This window comes from Cherax quadricarinatus, chromosome 46, assembly GCF_038502225.1.
Source record: "Cherax quadricarinatus isolate ZL_2023a chromosome 46, ASM3850222v1, whole genome shotgun sequence".
Taxonomy (NCBI): Eukaryota; Metazoa; Arthropoda; class Malacostraca; order Decapoda; family Parastacidae; genus Cherax; species Cherax quadricarinatus.
This window is the reverse complement of record NC_091337.1, coordinates 11,132,715-11,151,862: the sequence shown is the minus strand read 5'-3', so window position 1 is coordinate 11,151,862 and position 19,148 is coordinate 11,132,715. Positions and strand designations below refer to the sequence as shown.

Here is a 19,148-nt window from a genome sequence, read left to right as displayed (position 1 = left end):
ACTTTCACCGAGAAATAGTCTCCTTCTCTTCTACACACCCTAACCTGAGCCTCACTATCCTCATAAAAACTCTTTACAGCATTTAGTAACTTACCACCTATTCCATATACTTTTAACATGTGCCACATTGCTCCCCTATCCACTCTTATCATATGCCTTTTCTAAATCCATATATGCAATAAAAACTTCCCTACCTTTATCTAAATACTGTTTACATATATGCTTCAATGTAAACACTTGATGTACATATCCCCTACCCACTCTAAAACCTCCTTGCTCATCTGCAATCCTAGATCCTGTCTTACCTCTAATTCTTTCAATAATAACCCTACCGTACACTTTTCCTGGTATACTCAGTAAATTTATTCCTCTATAATTTTTACAATCTCTTTTGTCCCCCTTCCCTTTATATAAACGGACTATATATGCTCTCCGCCAGTCCCTAGGTACCTTCCCCTCTTTCATACATTTTTTTTTTTTTTAACAAGTCGGCCGTCTCCCACCGAGGCAGGGTGACCCAAAAAAGAAAGAAAATCCCCAAAAAGAAAATACTTTCATCATCATTCAACACTTTCACCTCACTCGCACATAATCACTGTTTTTGCAGAGGTGCTCAGAACACAACAGTTTAGAAGCATATACCTATAAAGATACACAACATATCCCTCCAAACTGCTAATATCCCGAACCCCTTCTTTAGAGTGCAGGCATTGTACTTCCCATTTCCAGGACTTGAGTCGGCTATACAAAAATAACCGCTTTCCCTGAATTCCTTCACTAAATATTACCCTGCTCACACTCCAACAGATCGTCAGGTCCCAAATACCATTCGTCTCCATTCACTCCTATCTAACAAGCTCACGCACGCTTGCTGGAAGTCCAAACCCCTTGCCCACAAAACCTCCTTTACCCCCTCCCTCCAACCTTTTCGAAGACGACCCCTACCCCGCCTTCCTTACCCTACAGATTTATACGCTCTCCATGTCATTCTAATTTGATCCATTCTAAATGGCCAAACCACCTCAACAACCCCACTTCAGCCCTCTGACTAATACTTTTATTAACTCCACACCTCCTAATTTCCACACACTGAATTTTCTGCATAATATTTACACCACATATTGCCCTTAGACAGGACATCTTCACTGCCTCCAACCCCCTCCTCGCTGCTGCATTCACAACCCAAGCTTCACACCCATATAAGAGTGTTGGTACTGCTATACTTTCAGACATTGCCTTCTTTGCCTCCATGGATAACATTTTTTGTCTCCACATATACCTCAATGCACCACTCGTTTTTTTTCCCTCATCAATTCTATGATTAACCTCATCCTTCATAAATCCATCCGCAGACACGTCAACTCCCAAGTATCTGAAAACATTCACTTCTTCCATACTCCTCCTCCCCAATTTGATATCCAATTTTTCTTTATCTAAATCATTTGATACCCTCATCACCTTAGTCTTTTCTATGTTCACTTTCAACTTTCTACCTTTACACACATTCCCAAACTCATCCACTAACCTTTGCAATTTTTCCTTAGAATCTCCCATGAGCACAGTATCATCAGCAAAAAGCAACTGTGTCAATTCCCATTTTGTATTTGATTCCCCTTAATTTAATCCCACCCGTCTCCCGAATACCCTAGCATTTACTTCTTTTACAACCCCATCTATAAATATATTAAACAACCATGGTGACATTACACATCCCTGTCTAAGACCTACTTTTACTGGGAAGTAGTCCCCCTCTCTTCTACACACCCTAACCTGAGCCTCACTATCCTCATAAAAACTCTTTACAGCATTTAGTAACTTACCACCTATTCCATATACTTTTAACATGTGCCACATTGCTCCCCTATCCACTCTATCATATGCCTTTTCTAAATTCATAAATGCAATAAAAACTTCCCTACCTTTATCTAAATACTGTTCACATATATGCCTCAATGTAAACACTTGATCTACACATCCCCTACCCACTCTGAAACCTCCTTGCTCATCCACAATCCTACATTCTGTCTTACCTCTAATTCTTTCAATTATAACCCTACCGTACACTTTTCCTGGTATACTCAGTAAACTTATTCCTCTATAATTTTTACAATCTCTTTTGTCCCCTTCCCTTTATATAAAGGGAATATACATGCTCTCTGCCAATCCCTAGGTACCTTCCCCTCTTTCATACAATTATTAAACAAAAATACCAACCACTCCAACACTATATCCCCCCCTGCTTTTAACATTTCTGTCATGATCCTATCAGTTCCAGCTGCTTTACCCCCTTTAATTCTACGTAATGCCTCACACACCTCCCCCACACTCACATCCTGTTCTTCTTCACTCCTAAATGATGGTATACCTCCCTGGCCAGTGCATGAAATTATCGCTTCCCTTTCTTCGTCGACATTTAAAAGTTCCTCAAAATATTCTCGCCATCTACCCAAAACCTCCATCTCCCCATCTACTACTCTCCTACTCTGTTTTTAACTGACAAATCCATTCATTCTCTAGGCTTTCTTAACTTGTTTAACTCACTCCAAAATTTTTTCTTATTTTCATTAAAATTCCTTGACAGTGCCTCTCCTACTCTATGATCTGCTCTCTTTTTGCACACTCTCACCACTCTCTTCACCTTTCTTTTACTCTCCATATACTCTGCTCTTCTTATAACACTTCTGCTTTGTAAAAACCTCTCATAAGCTAACTTTTTCTCTTTTATCACACCCTTTACTTCATCATTCCACCAATCACTCCTCATTCATTCTGCACCCACTCTCCTATAACCACAAACTTCTGCCCCCCATTCTAATACTGCATTTTTAAAACTATTCCAACCCTCTTCAACCCCCCCACTACTCATACTTGCACCAGCCCACCTTTCTGCCAATAGTTGCTTATATCTCACTCGAACTTCCTCCTCCCTTAGTTTATACATTTTCACCTCCCTCTTGCTTGTTGTTGCCATTTTCCTCTTTTCCCACCTACCTCTTACTCTAACTGTAGCTACAACTAAATAATCTGATATATCAGTTGCCCCTCTATAAACGTGTACATCCTGGAGCCTACCCATCAACCTTTTATCCACCAATACATAATCTAACAAACTACTTTCATTACGTGCTATATCATACCTTGTATATTTATTTATCCTCTTCTTCATAAAATATGTATTACTTATTACCGAACCTCTTTCTACACATAGCTCAATTAAAGGCTCCCCATTTTCATTTACCCCTGGAACCCCAAAATTACCTACTACTCCCTCTACATTTTTGCCCACTTTAGCATTGAAATCCCCGACCACCATTACTCTCACACTTGGTTCAAAACTCCCCATGCATTCACTCAACATTTCCCAAAATCTCTCTCTCTCCTCTACACTTCTCTCTTCTCCAGGTGCATATACGCTTACTATAACCCACTTTTCACATCCAACCTTTATTTTACTCCACATAATCCTTGAATTAATACATTTGTAGTCCCTCTTTTCCTTCCAAAACTTATCCTTCAACATTATTGCTACTTCTTCTTTAGCTCTAACTCTATTTGAAACCCCTGACCTAATCCCATTTATTTCTCTCCACTGAAACTCTCCCACCCCCTTCAGCTTTGTTTCACTTAAAGCCAGGACATCCAGCTTCTTCTCATTCATAACATCCACAATCATCGCTTTCTTATCATTCGCACAACATCCACGCACATTCAGACTTCCCACTTTGACGATTTTCTTCTTATTCTTTTTAGTAATTATTACAGGAAAAAGGGTTACTAGCCCATTGTTCCCGGCATTTTAGTTGACTTTTACAACACCCATGGCTTACGGAGGAAAGATTCTTATTCCACTTCCCCATGGATATAAAAGGAAAAGTAATAAGAACAAGAACTATTAAGATATAATCAAAGAAAACTCAGATGAGCGTGTATACATAAATGTGTACATGTATGTGTAGTGTGACCTAAGTGTAAGTAGAAGTAGCAAGATGTATCTGTAATCTTGCATATCTATGAGACAGACAAAAGACACCAGCAATCCTACCATCATGTAAAACAATTACAGGCTTTCGTTTTCCACTCACTTGGCAGGACGGTAGTACCTCCCTGGGTGGTTGCTGTCTGCTGTCTACTGTCTTGTATTTTTAGTTTATTTTTTATTTAATATAATTTTACAATTAACATAAAAGATGTATCTGTGCTCCATAATTACTAAGAAATCATTGCCAATGACACCATGCTTTGGGGAAATTCTGGAGAGAAGTTGCAAAGGTTGGTGGACAGATTTGGTAAGGTATGTAAAAGAGGGAAATTAAAAGTGAACACAGAAAAGAGCTTTACATCATGAATGTACCATACTGCACATTACCTCAATTCACACATGTAGTAAGTTGTGATCCTGTACTAAAGATGACACCTACTCTACTGGTCACCACACTTTTCTGAATCTTGTGCTTATTTTTCCTATGTATCACACCATTGAGTCATCCATTTCCTAGTATACTGAACTGATAATGTAAATATTTATTTCTGCAGCGCACATATTGTGAAGATGCTTTGGCTACTGCAGTAATAAATATGGTAAAAGAGAATATATCACTGGCGGGTGAGCATGCAGCGCTTAACACTGCTCAGGCCCTCACTGCATCTCTCCAAGAACGTGCTGATGTTGCAGCTCGAGCTCGAGATGCTGTAACAGCCAAGCATGCCAAGATAATGAGTTTCAACAAAGAAGTTGTGAGTATAACATTTTTGAACTGTGTCAAGTGTCCATAATGGAAATTAATCACTGTTACTATCTTTATTAAGCACTTTTCCCAGATATACAAATCATTCACAGAAATTTATTCATCCAAACTTATTTGGTAAGACACCTGTCTTTTTAAAACTGGACTTTATTTACATTAACATTTTTTCTCAGCAGTCTTCTGCATGCATCCTTAAACATTCTATCCTTTCTACAAAACTCTGTACCTGAGTAGTAAGCAAAACAGCAACATCTGCATATTGTTAAATTTTTTGTTTCAGCATGGTTTATTCTGCAGTTGCTGTACAGGTCGGCCATCAGTAATCCGGCACTAATTTCGGCTAGCATAATTTCAAATTTCATAATTATACTGACTAAGAAATTGTGCAGATGGCTGTAAATCCACAACAGCAAGCCAGTGGAGGAGAAAGCAGTGATGAAAATGAGGAAGATGTAACAGATCGTGGCTCTTTTGATAGGTTAATTAAGTGTATTCTAACCTAAGCACTCTGTAATCCAGCACACTACAAATCTCAGTGATGCCGGATTAGTGATGGCCGACCTGTACTTTGCTGATATTTCACCTATTATGTGTAAATATGAAATACTCAGTAACTATAGTGACATTATACAGTACATGGTGCACACACATTATTCATTCATAGCACCTGTGACCAGTATATGCCCCACCCTTAGACAAATGTCAAATCACTTGGGAACCTTCTCATATCAAGTGTTCCCTAGGTGCAGATACAGCATACAGTACATGGTTATTTTTTTTTCTTTTTCTTCTTCAGATCTTAAATGCACTTCCTTCAATGTTATAAGCTTTTATTCTTTTCAGTTGAAATTTAGAATTCTTTCTATATTTATTTATCTTTTTAGAGTAAGGCTTTTTTTTTTTTCTCTCTCCAAGCACCTGCCATCTTCCACTGAGGTTGGGTGTCCCCCCCCCCCCCAAAAAAAAAAAAAAAAAAACATTCACCATCATTCACTCCACTACTGTCTTGCTAGAAGCATGCTGATACTATAATTCAGATGGCACTCCAAACTACTCTATGTTTTTCAAACTTGTATATTTCCCCAATTGATCTTTAACATTTAGAGAGAGTAGTAGGTAAATTTGGGGTGCCAGGGTAAATGAAAATAGGGAACCTTTAATTGAGCTATGTGTAGAAAGAGGTTTGGTAATAAGTAATACATATTTTATGAAAAAGAGGATAAATAAGTATGCAAGGTATGATATAGCACTTAATGAAAGTAGTTTGTTAGATTATGTATTGGTGGATAAAAGGTTGATGGGTAAGCTTTAGGATGTACATGTTTTTAGAGGGGCAACTGATACATCGGATCATTATTTAGTTGTAGCTACAGTTAGAGTAAGAGGTAGATGGGACGAGATGAAAATGGAAATGAGTAAGAGAGAGGTGAAAGTGTATAAACTAAGGGAGGAGGAAGAAGTTAGGTGTGCTATAAGCAACTGTTGGCAGAAAGGTGGGCTAGTGCAAGTATGAGTAGTGGGGGGGGGGGGGTTGAAGAGGGTTGGAATAGTTTTAAAAATGCAATATTAGAATGTGGGGCAGAAAAGTTGCAAAGGTTAGTGGACGAGTTTGGGAGAGTGTGTAAAGGTAGAAAGTTGAAAGTGAACATAGATAAGAGTAAGGTGATGAGCGTATCAAGTGATTTAGATGAAGAAAAATTGGATATCACATTAGAGAGGAGTATAGAAGAAGAGAATATTTTCAGATATTTGGGAGTTGATGTGTCAGCAAATGGGTTTATGAAAGAAAGAAGGTTAGCCATAGGATTGATGAGGAAAAAAAGGTGAGTGGTGCTTGAGGTATGTATATGGGAAGAGAAAAAAACATTATCAATGGAGGCAAAGAAGGGAATGTATGAAAGTATAGTGGCACCAACACTCTTATATGGGTGTGAAGCTTGGGTTGTAAATGCTGCAGCAAGGTGGTGGTTGGAGGCAGTGGAGATGTCCTGTCTAAGGGCAATGTGTGGTGTAAATATTATGCAGAGAATTTGAAGTGTGGAAATTAGGAGAAGGTGTGGAGTTAATAAAAGTATTAGAGGCCTGAAGAGGGGTTGTTGAGGTGGTTTGGCCATTTAGAGAGAATGAATCAAAGTAGAATGACATGGAGAGCATATAAATCTGTAGGGAAAGGAAGGCGGGGTAGGGGTCGTCCTCGAAAAGGTTGGAGGGAGGGGGTAAAGGAGGTTTTGTGGGCGAGGGGCTTGGACTTAAAGCAAGCGTGCATGAGCGTGTTAGATGGGAGTGAATGGAGACGAATGGTTTTTGGGATCTGACGAGCTGTTGGAGTGTGAGCAGGGTAATATTTAGTGAAGGGATTCAGGGAAACTGGTCATTTTTATATAGCCGGACATGAGTTCTGGAAATGGGAAGTACAATGCCTGCACTTTAAAGGAGGGGTCTGGGATATTGGCAGTTTTGAGGCATGTGCAAGATTTCAGGTACGTCTACTTACGCTTGCGTCACACTACACATACATGTACAAGCATATAGTATATACACACTCCTCTGGGTTTTCTGCTATTTTCTTTCTGGTTCTTGGTCTTGTTTATTTCTTCTTATCTCCATGGGGAAGTGGAACAGAATTCTTCCTCTGTAAGCCCTGCATGTTGTAAGAGGCGACTAAAATGCCGGGGACAAGGGTCTAGTAACCCCTTCTCTTGTATAAATTACTAAATTTAAAAAGATAAACTTTCGTTTTTCTTTTTGGGCCACCCTGCCTTTGTGGGATACGGCCGGTTTGTTGAAAAAATATATATATAATTGGTCCCCTGATATTATATTCTATGTGGAGTTTATTATATTATTTCAGGTCGCATTATATATTGTATCTGCCATTAATAACTTCACAACAGCAGTAACAAACATTGACTGGCACACTGAGCTAGAAATCTATACAGATATTGACGAATGTTTTAATAATTTTCTAAAAAAGACCCAATACCTTTATAACAAGCACTGCCCTAAAAAAACTAAACAGATGACAGCTAAGAGACTGAACAGTCCCTGGCTAACACCCAGCATTCTCAAATCCATAAATACAAAACACCGATATGAAAAACAGTACAGAATGGGTCACATAACCAGAGACCAAACAAAATGTTACTCGTCAATCCTAACCAGCCTGATAAGAAGGGCAAAAAAATTGTATTATGAGAACAGATTATCCAACTTACGAGGTGATATAAAAAAGACCTGGAAGACCCTATCAGAAATTCTGGGAACAAAAAAGATATCACGACATAGCGAAATAAAATTAGTAAAATCAGATGAACCCCAACTCCCACCAACAGAAACAGCAAACAGACTCAATGATTTCTTCTCCACTATAGGTCAAAACCTTGCCAATAAAATCCCAAGCTCAGATACCCCACCAAATGACTACCTCACTGGCAACTACCCGAACACACTGTTCCTAGCTCCGACTAACCCATACGAAGTCTCCCTTATTATCAACGCACTGAAAAACAAGGCAGGAGATTTAAATACCTTACCACCCTTTATATACAAAAAAGCGTCACAAGTACTATCACCAATCATTGCAACACTCTTTAACAAATCCATTGAATCCTCCACCTTCCCTGCAGTTCTCAATATAGCAAGGGTCACCCCGATCCATAAAGGAGGAGACCAAACAGAGTTGAATAACTATAGGCCAATATCCAATTTACACCCTCTCTCAAAAATCTTCGAAAAATTAATTCATAAACGAATCTACTCCTACCTCATCTCCCAAAACATTCTCAACCCCTGCCAATTTGGATTCAGGCCTAATAAAAATACTAATGATGCTATTATACACATGCTAGAACATATATACACTGCAATAGAGAAAAAAGAAGTCCCACTGGGGATCTTCATTGACTTACGTAAAGCTTTTGATACAGTTGACCATGACTTGCTCCACGTAAAATTGTCACACTATGGTATTAGAGGGCACTCCCTCAACTACCTCAAGTCTTACCTCAGCAACAGAAGCCAATATGTGTACGCAAATGGGGCAAGCTCTTCCGCACAACCAATTACAGTTGGTGTCCCACAGGGAAGTGTCCTTGGCCCTCTTCTCTTTCTCCTATACATAAATGACCTACCAAATGCTTCGCAATTACTCAAACCCACACTTTTTGCAGATGACACTACATACGTCTTCTCTCACCCGAGCCCAGTCACGCTAGCCAATACTGTAAACACCGAATTACAGAAAATATCCACCTGGATGAGGACTAACAAACTTACACTAAACATTGACAAAACCTACTTCATTCAGTTTGGTAACAGAGCTACAGATGTACCTCTTAACATAACGATAAACGGATCACCTATCACAAAGCTAACAGAGGGAAAATTCTTAGGAATCCACCTCGATAATAGACTCAAATTTCATACACATATGCAACAAATTTCTAAGAAAATTTCCAAGACTGTAGGCATACTATCGAAGATACGGTACTATGTTCCACAGTCAGCCCTCCTGGCCCTTTATCACTCTCTTATTTACCCCTATCTCACCTATGGAATTTGTGCATGGGGCTCAACAACAACTAACCATCTCAGACCACTAATTACCCAACAAAAGGCTGCAGTTAGAATGATAACAAATTCTCACTACAGGCAACACACTCCACCAATATTCAAAACACTCAACCTACTCACCATACAAAACATCCATACTTATTATTGCACCTATTACATACATAGAACACTTAACTCTGATATTAACTCTCCCCTCAAACATCTCCTTGCCAACCTCAACAGAACACATGACCATAACACAAGGCACAGATCACTCTTTGATGTTCCTCGTGTCCATCTCACGCTATGCAAAAACTCAATGCACATAAAAGGCCCTAAAATCTGGAATTCATTACCTGTAAATATAAAAGAAACACTACCTGTTTATAAATTCAAGTCTCTTCTCAAAGTTCACTTACTCACTCAAAACCAAATAAATACTGAATAACTGAACCTTATAAATTGTATATCCAAAATGTTACTCACAATTATATCACACAAATGTTAAACCTAGGACCCAATCTAACTTTGTTATTTTTTAAATACACTACCTAACAGAATACTCCATTCTACTGAATGAACAGCAATGCATGCAACCATATGACCTGTCTTTGTAATACTCATTTGTGCTGTATAGTTATCTGTTTACAATAATGTCTTATCACTGATTTCATCATTGCTTAGTTAATTTTAAGCCAGCCCGTAATGCTATGCATATAAGTGGCTTTGGCATGCTGCTCTTACCTGTATTTTTTTGTACCTCTGTATGTATGCTAAAAATTTCTAAAATAAATAAATGCTTCTAATCTGTTGTATCTGAGTGCCTCTGCAAAAACAATGATTATGTATGAGTGAGGTGAAAGTGTTGAATGATGATGAAAGTATTTTCATTTTGGGGATTTCCTCTCTTTTTGGGTCACCCTGCCTAGGTGGTAGATGACCAACTTGTTGACAAAAAAAAAATGTATTTATCATCACACCTTCAATAACTGCAATTTGTATTCAGAGAAAGTTTCAATGCATACCATTCTCATTATGAGGATTTATTATAGCTATTTTTAGATAACTTTAGTTCTCATGAGAATATTGTTAAGCATTGCAGATGTTCCATATTTAGTCAGCTCATATTATTTTTGTTAAACATTATAATAACAGATTAACCATTTAATCATCCAAAAATTGGAAGTTATTATTCTTGTGATTATAAAACGACTAATTTCTTGGTTAAATTTTGATGTTTGTACCATAGCAAGATGGAGTGGAGAGTATCCAATGCCTAGCTGTGAACATTCGTGGCGGCTGGCTCAGTATCAAGGATCACTTGGGACAGCTTAAATCTTCCATCAGTGAGACATTATCTTGCACAACGTATCCAACACCTACGTCACCACATTCGCTGAGCAATGAATGTGAAGTATTTACTTCAGTACCATTATCTTACCTTCTTACAACAAACATTGAAGAGTAAGTTGAAATGAAATCTTAACCCATAAACGGTCCAAGCAGATCTACGTTCACATGCGTAGTGCCCCAAAAGTAGATCTACGTTTTTTTTACATATTTTCAAATATAACAAAAAAAAAAACATGGATCAAAGTTTTTTACACGTTTTCAAATGTAAAAAAAAAAAAAAAAAAAAAAAAATCTACTTTTTTTTAAATACTATGAAATGTTGAAAAAACGTATATATACGTTTGGACCGTTTGTGGGCTAAGTTTGAGGTTGATTCTCAGATCCTGTCCCTGCTTCTTAACTCGCCACTCTCCAGATTCACAATTTTATAACCTAAGTTTTTGGCCCAGTCTCTTATGGGGTACAGTATCAAACTCCTTGCATTCTCCCCCCATCCCCCCAAAAAATGCAATCCACCCAACCCTCTATCTTGTGCATTCTCTCTCTCTCAAAAAAAAAATGCAATCCACCCAACACTCTCTCTAGTGCATTCCCCCCCCCCCCCCCCCCCAAAATGCAATCCACTCAATGCTCTCTCTTGTCGCACACCTGTTCCTTTGCCATGTAACTCCAACAAGTTAGGAAAACAAGATTTGTTATCCCTAAACACATGCTGGTTATTGTTTACAAAATTGCTTCGCTCCAAGTGTCCTACCATTCTTCTTCTGAGGAGTTTTTAGGGTACCTTGCAAGGTATGCATATCAGAGAAAGTGGTCTGTTTGTCTCTTTCCCTAAGGAGACTACATTTGCTGTCTTCCAGATCTTGGGTAATTGTCCCATATAAGTTGATGTATTGTAGGTAATGCCTGGTGGTTTAGACAGTGCTTCTGCACCCTCTTACAGAATTCATGGTGACCTATCAGATCCCATTGCATTTAATGTATCTAGGCTCATCAGAAGTTTCTTAACCTCTTTCCATGTTGTATGGATGGTATCCTGTATTTTTGTGTACTCCCAGTTCCTTAGTGTGTCTGGTATTGCCCCAGATGATGTATTCATATTTATCAACACTTCCCAACCTTCCTTGTCATTGTTCATGAACTCTCCTCCTTCCTTGGACGAATTACTTGGTTCTTTACAGTCTCTCTTCTGATGTGGCTGTGAAGTATAGAGGTCTGTCATTATTGTTTCTGCATCTTGGTATGAAGGTCTCCTCAGCTGCCCTGCATTTTCCAGCTAGATACTCCATTTCATCAAATTTACTTCCCCATTCCACTACATTCAGGATGTCTCAACCCCTCAAAATTTTCCCTTCTCTCCACTACTGTATTTCCATCTACCTTTAGTTCCACTAGGTACTCAGCACCCAGAGGGCTCTTATATTGTTTCACCTATATCAGATGCCCCTGTGAGAAATTCATCCGTAAAAAATTTGCATTTGTGCCCACAGTGGGGTCCATGCTAATTCCCTTACGGTGTATAGAAATATACCTGATTAGATGAATCGTATTGTAGCTAGCTATCTGAGTGGCTTGTGCACTGGCCTGGAGTTTACAGTTTCGTGAGTAATATTACTATATATATATATAGGTAGTAGGTTGGTAGACAGCAACCACCCAGGTAAGTACTACCGTCCTGCCAGATGACTGTGAAACAGAAACCTGTAACTGTTTTGCATGATGGTAGGATTGCTGGTGTCTTTTTCTGTCTCATAAACACGCTAGATAACAGGGATATCTTGCTACTCCAACTTACACTTTGGTCACACTTCACAGACATGCACATGCATATATATATACATACATCTAGGTTTTTCTCCTTTTTCTACATAGCTCTTGTTCTTCTTTATTTCTTCTATTGTCCATGGGGAAGTGGAAAAGAATCTTTCCTCCGTAAGCCATGCGTGTCGTATGAGGCGACTAAAATGCCGGGAGCAATGGGCTAGTAACCCCTTCTCCTGTAGACATTTACTAAAAAAGAGAAGAAGAAAAACTTTATAAAACTGGGATGCTTGAATGTGCGTGGATGTAGTGCAGATGACAAGAAACAGATGATTGCTGATGTTATGAATGAAAAGAACTTGGATGTCCTGGCCCTAAGCGAAACAAAGCTGAAGGGGGTAGGGGAGTTTCGGTGGGGGGAAATAAATGAGATTAAATCTGGAGTATCTGAGAGAGTTAGAGCAAAGGAAGGGGTAGCAGTAATGTTGAATGATCAGTTATGGAAGGAGAAAAGAGAATATGAATGTGTAAATGCAAGAATTATGTGGATTAAAGTAAAGGTTGGATGCGAGAAGTGGGTCATAATAAGCGTGTATGCACCTGGAGAAGAGAGGAATGCAGAGGAGAGAGAGAGATTTTGGGAGATGTTAAGTGAATGTATAGGAGCCTTTGAACCAAGCGAGAGAGTAATTGTGGTAGGGGACCTGAATGCTAAAGTAGGAGAAACTTTTAGAGAGGGTGTGGTAGGTAAGTTTGGGGTGCCAGGTGTAAATGATAATGGGAGCCCTTTGATTGAACTTTGTATAGAAAGGGGTTTAGTTATAGGTAATACATATTTTAAGAAAAAGAGGATAAATAAGTATACAAGATATGATGTAGGGCGAAATGACAGTAGTTTGTTGGATTATGTATTGGTAGATAAAAGACTGTTGAGTAGACTTCAGGATGTACATGTTTATAGAGGGGCCACAGATATATCAGATCACTTTCTAGTTGTAGCTACACTGAGAGTAAAAGGTAGATGGGATACAAGGAGAATAGAAGCATCAGGGAAGAGAGAGGTGAAGGTTTATAAACTAAAAGAGGAGGCAGTTAGGGAAAGATACAAACAGCTATTGGAGGATAGATGGGCTAATGAGAGCATAGGCAATGGGGTCGAAGAGGTATGGGGTAGGTTTAAAAATGTAGTGTTAGAGTGTTCAGCAGAAGTTTGTGGTTACAAGAAAGTGGGTGCGGGAGGGAAGAGGAGCGATTGGTGGAATGATGGTGTAAAGAGAGTAGTAAGGGAGAAAAAGTTAGCATATGAGAAGTTTTTACAAAGTAGAAGTGATGCAAGGAGGGAAGAGTATATGGAGAAAAAGAGAGAGGTTAAGAGAGTGGTGAAGCAATGTAAAAAGAGAGCAAATGAGAGAGTGGGTGAGATGTTATCAACAAATTTTGTTGAAAATAAGAAAAAGTTTTGGAGTGAGATTAACAAGTTAAGGAAGCCTAGAGAACAAATGGATTTGTCAGTTAAAAATAGGAGAGGAGAGTTATTAAATGGAGAGTTAGAGGTATTGGGAAGATGGAGGGAATATTTTGAGGAATTGTTAAATGTTGATGAAGATAGGGAAGCTGTGATTTCGTGTATATGGCAAGGAGGAATAACATCTTGTAGGAGTGAGGAAGAGCCAGCTGTGAGTGTGGGGGAAGTTCGTGAGGCAGTAGGTAAAATGAAAGGGGGTAAGGCAGCCGGGATTGATGGGATAAAGATAGAAATGTTAAAAGCAGGTGGGGATATAGTTTTGGAGTGGTTGGTGCAATTATTTAATAAATGTATGGAAGAGGGTAAGGTACCTAGGGATTGGCAGAGAGCATGCATAGTTCCTTTGTATAAAGGCAAAGGGGACAAAAGAGAGTGCAAAAATTATAGGGGGATAAGTCTGTTGAGTATACCTGGTAAAGTGTATGGTAGAGTTATTATTGAAAGAATTAAAAGTAAGACGGAGAATAGGACAGCAGATGAACAAGGAGGCTTTAGGAAAGGTAGGGGGTGTGTGGACCAGGTGTTTACAGTGAAACATATAATTATTTTTTTTATTATCACACCGGCCGATTCCCACCAAGGCAGGGTGGCCCGAAAAAGAAAAACTTTCACCATCATTCACTCCATCACTGTCTTGCCAGAAGGGTGCTTTACACTACAGTTTTTAAACTGCAACATTAACACCCCTCCTTCAGAGTGCAGGCACTGTACTTCCCATCTCCAGGACTCAAGTCCGGCCTGCCGGTTTCCCTGAATCCCTTCATAAATGTTACTTTGCTCACACACCAACAGCACGTCAAGTATTAAAAACCATTTGTCTCCATTCACTCCTATCAAACACGTTCACGCATGCCTGCTGGAAGTCCAAGCCCCTCGCACACAAAACCTCCTTTACCCCCTCCCTCCAACCCTTCCTAGGCCGACCCCTACCCCGCCTTCCTTCCACTACAGACTGATACACTCTTGAAGTCATTCTGTTTCGCTCCATTCTCTCTACATGTCCGAACCACCTCAACAACCCTTCCTCAGCCCTCTGGACAACAGTTTTGGTAATCCCGCACCTCCTCCTAACTTCCAAACTACGAATTCTCTGCATTATATTCACACCACACATTGCCCTCAGACATGACATCTCCACTGCCTCCAGCCTTCTCCTCGCTGCAACATTCATCACCCACGCTTCACACCCATATAAGAGCGTTGGTAAAACTATACTCTCATACATTCCCCTCTTTGCCTCCAAGGACAAAGTTCTTTGTCTCCACAGACTCCTAAGTGCACCACTCACTCTTTTTCCCTCATCAATTCTATGATTCACCTCATCTTTCATAGACCCATCCGCTGACACGTCCACTCCCAAATATCTGAATACGTTCACCTCCTCCATACTCTCTCCCTCCAATCTGATATTCAATCTTTCATCACCTAATCTTTTTGTTATCCTCATAACCTTACTCTTTCCTGTATTCACCTTTAATTTTCTTCTTTTGCACACCCTACCAAATTCATCCACCAATCTCTGCAACTTCTCTTCAGAATCTCCCAAGAGCACAGTGTCATCAGCAAAGAGCAGCTGTGACAACTCCCACTTTGTGTGTGATTCTTTATCTTTTAACTCCACGCCTCTTGCCAAGACCCTCGCATTTACTTCTCTTACAACCCCATCTATAAATATATTAAACAACCACGGTGACATCACACATCCTTGTCTAAGGCCTACTTTTACTGGGAAAAAATTTCCCTCTTTCCTACATACTCTAACTTGAGCCTCACTATCCTCGTAAAAACTCTTCACTGCTTTCAGTAACCTACCTCCTACACCATACACTTGCAACATCTGCCACATTGCCCCCCTATCCACCCTGTCATACGCCTTTTCCAAATCCATAAATGCCACAAAGACCTCTTTAGCCTTATCTAAATACTGTTCACTTATATGTTTCACTGTAAACACCTGGTCCACACACCCCCTACCTTTCCTAAAGCCTCCTTGTTCATCTGCTATCCTATTCTCCGTCTTACTCTTAATTCTTTCAATTATAACTCTACCATACACTTTACCAGGTACACTCAACAGACTTATCCTCCTATAATTTTTGCACTCTCTTTTATCCCCTTTGCCTTTATACAAAGGAACTATGCATGCTCTCTGCCAATCCCTAGGTACCTTACCCTCTTCCATACATTTATTAAATAATTGCACCAACCACTCCAAAACTATATCCCCACCTGCTTTTAACATTTCTATCTTTATCCCATCAATCCCGGCTGCCTTACCCCCTTTCATTTTACCTACTGCCTCACGAACTTCCCCCACACTCACAACTGGCTCTTCCTCACTCCTACAAGATGTTATTCCTCCTTGCCCTTGCCCTAAGTGAACAGTATTTAGATAAGGCTAAAGAGGTCTTTGTGGCATTTATGGATTTGGAAAAGGCGTATGACAGGGTGGATAGGGGGGCAATGTGGCAGATGTTGCAGGTGTATGGTGTAGGAGGTAGGTTACTGAAAGCAGTGAAGAGTTTTTACGAGGATAGTGAGGCTCAAGTTAGAGTACATAGGAAAGAGGGAAATTATTTCCCAGTAAAAGTAGGCCTTAGACAAGGATGTGTGATGTCACCGTGGTTGTTTAATATATTTATAGATGGGGTTGTAAGAGAAGTAAATGCTAGGGTCTTGACAAGAGGCGTGGAGTTAAAAGATAAAGAATCACACATAAAGTGGGAGTTGTCAGTTGCTCTTTGCTGATGACACTGTGCTCTTGGGAGATTCTGAAGAGAAGTTGCAGAGATTGGTGGATGAATTTGGTAGGGTGTGCAAAAGAAGAAAATTAAAAGTGAATACAGGAAAGAGTAAGGTTATGAGGATAACAAAAATATTAGGTGATGAAAGATTGGATATCAGATTGGAGGGAGAGAGTATGGAGGAGGTGAATGTATTCAGACATTTGGGAGTGGACGTGTCAGCGGATGGGTCTATGAAGGATGAGGTGAATCATAGAATTGATGAGGGGAAAAGGGTGAGTGGTGCACTTAGGAGTCTGTGGAGACAAAGAACTTTGTCCTTGGAGGCAAAGAGGGGAATGTATGAGAGTATAGTTTTACCAACACTCTTATATGGGTGTGAAGCGTGGGTGATGAATGTTGCAGCGAGGAGAAGGCTGGAGGCAGTGGAGATGTCATGTCTGAGGGCAATGTGTGGTGTGAATATAATGCAGAGAATTCGTAGTTTGGAAGTTAGGAGGAGGTGCGGGATTACCAAAACTGTTGTCCAGAGGGCTGAGGAAGGGTTGTTGAGGTGGTTCGGACATGTAGAGAGAATGGAGCGAAACAGAATGACTTCAAGAGTGTATCAGTCTGTAGTGGAAGGAAGGCGGGGTAGGGGTCGGCCTAGGAAGGGTTGGAGGGAGGGGGTAAAGGAGGTTTTGTGTGCGAGGGGCTTGGACTTCCAGCAGGCGTGCGTGAGCGTGTTTGATAGGAGTGAATGGAGACGAATGGTTTTTAATACTTGACGTGCTGTTGGAGTGTGAGCAAAGTAACATTTATGAAGGTATTTAGGGAAACCGGCAGGCCGGACTTGAGTCCTGGAGATGGGAAGTACAGTGCCTGCACTCTGAAGGAGGGGTGTTAATGTTGCAGTTTAAAAACTGTAGTGTAAAGCACCCTTCTGGCAAGACAGTGATGGAGTGAATGATGGTGAAAGTTTTTCTTTTTCGGGCCACCCTGCCTTGGTGGGAATCGGCCAGTGTGATAATAAAAATAATAATAAATATATGATAAGTTAATTCTTCCTCCACAAGCCATGTGTGCCTTGAGAAGCGACTGAAATGCTGGGAGCAAGGAGCTAGTAACCCCTTCTGTATAAATTACTAAATTTAAAAGGAAAAACTTGTTTTTCTTTTTAGGTCATCCTGCCTCGATGGGATATGACCGGTTTGTTGGGGGGAAAAAATATAAATTCAGATATTATTCATAACTTGTTCAATAATTAGCATATTAATACCAGTAATTTAGTAATGACAAAAATAAAAATAACATTTGTATATTTTAAATTGCTTGAATACTATTGAAGTGAATCAAGTCTTAATCTACAAATAAATATTTTCATGTTGTAAAACTGGCAATATAGAAATCTAGTTAAGTAGAGAAGTCTTATAAAATCTGTGATTATTTTTATTTTAGGGGGATCTTTTGTTGACAGTGGGAGTTAGTATAGTATTCTTTAATCCTTTCACAGTCCAGAGGTCAAATTTCAAAGTGTGCACCAGTGTCCAAGAATTTCAAAAAATAATTTTGTTATTTTTTCTTATGAAATGGTAGAGAATCTTTTTCTGAAGGTAATAAAACAAAAAGGATGAAATTTGATGGAAAATTGACGAAATTATGCTATTGCGAATTTTGATGTGTCAGCGATATTTACGCATTGGCGATTTTGCCGACTTTGACTCCCATTTTAGGCCAATTACATTATTCCAGTCGACCAAATTCTTAACTATTTCACTAGTATTACTTCTATTTTATCGATTGAGCACAAGAATTCGCCAAGTCAACTGTTTCAACTACAAAATAAAGTGATCGGAAATTGGTAATTTGGCCAATTTAATGCAAAGTTCAAAATACTTCAATTTCAAAATAGGGTCCAGAATAAACAATGCAGGCATTCCTGGCACTAAACTAACATTTCCTCTGTTCATTAGTTACATTTTCAGGCTTTACTAATGAATTCCATTTTGATTTTTTATTCACATAATGAATTTTTATTCAAACCAAAAAATAGAAGATTTACTGTTATGCAATATTGTAATAATTGTATAAATAATATCACCACATTTGTGAACGTATATTAGACCCACCAGCAGGCATTTGTTAGACGTGTGAGGTCATTTGTTTACTCTTGAACATCGGCAAAAATTTAACATTTCCGTTACTTTGAGCTCAGTTTCAAGCCATTTCCAATACTAAAACTAATCAAAATCATCTCTATTTCTGTAATATATCTTCCATTCTATCAAATGAGACCAAGAAATTGCAAATACAACTATAAAAAATATACAAAAAAAAAAAAAAATGCAAAGTCACTGTTTTAATCGAAAATTATGGTCTCGGTTTTTTTCTCTCATTATGCACTGTGTGCTGCAGGGTTTGTTTTATGTGATGGACACATACCACATAGATGTATTCTCTCATATCTAGGCCCAAATTTACCACTCACAG

General features: G+C 39.2%; 1 protein-coding gene across 6 annotated transcripts in view; it reads left to right on the top strand.

Moving 5' to 3' along the window:
• Nucleotides 1-19,148, top strand: part of LOC128696691 (uncharacterized) — a 58,645-nt gene that overhangs the window by 23,193 nt on the left and 16,304 nt on the right. For all 6 annotated transcript variants that reach the window (XM_070094511.1, XM_070094512.1, XM_070094514.1 and 3 more), the window contains 2 exons: nucleotides 4,534-4,734; nucleotides 10,546-10,760. In XM_070094511.1, the coding sequence (XP_069950612.1) occupies nucleotides 4,534-4,734; nucleotides 10,546-10,760 (416 nt within the window). The remainder of the gene's footprint in view (nucleotides 1-4,533; nucleotides 4,735-10,545; nucleotides 10,761-19,148) is intronic.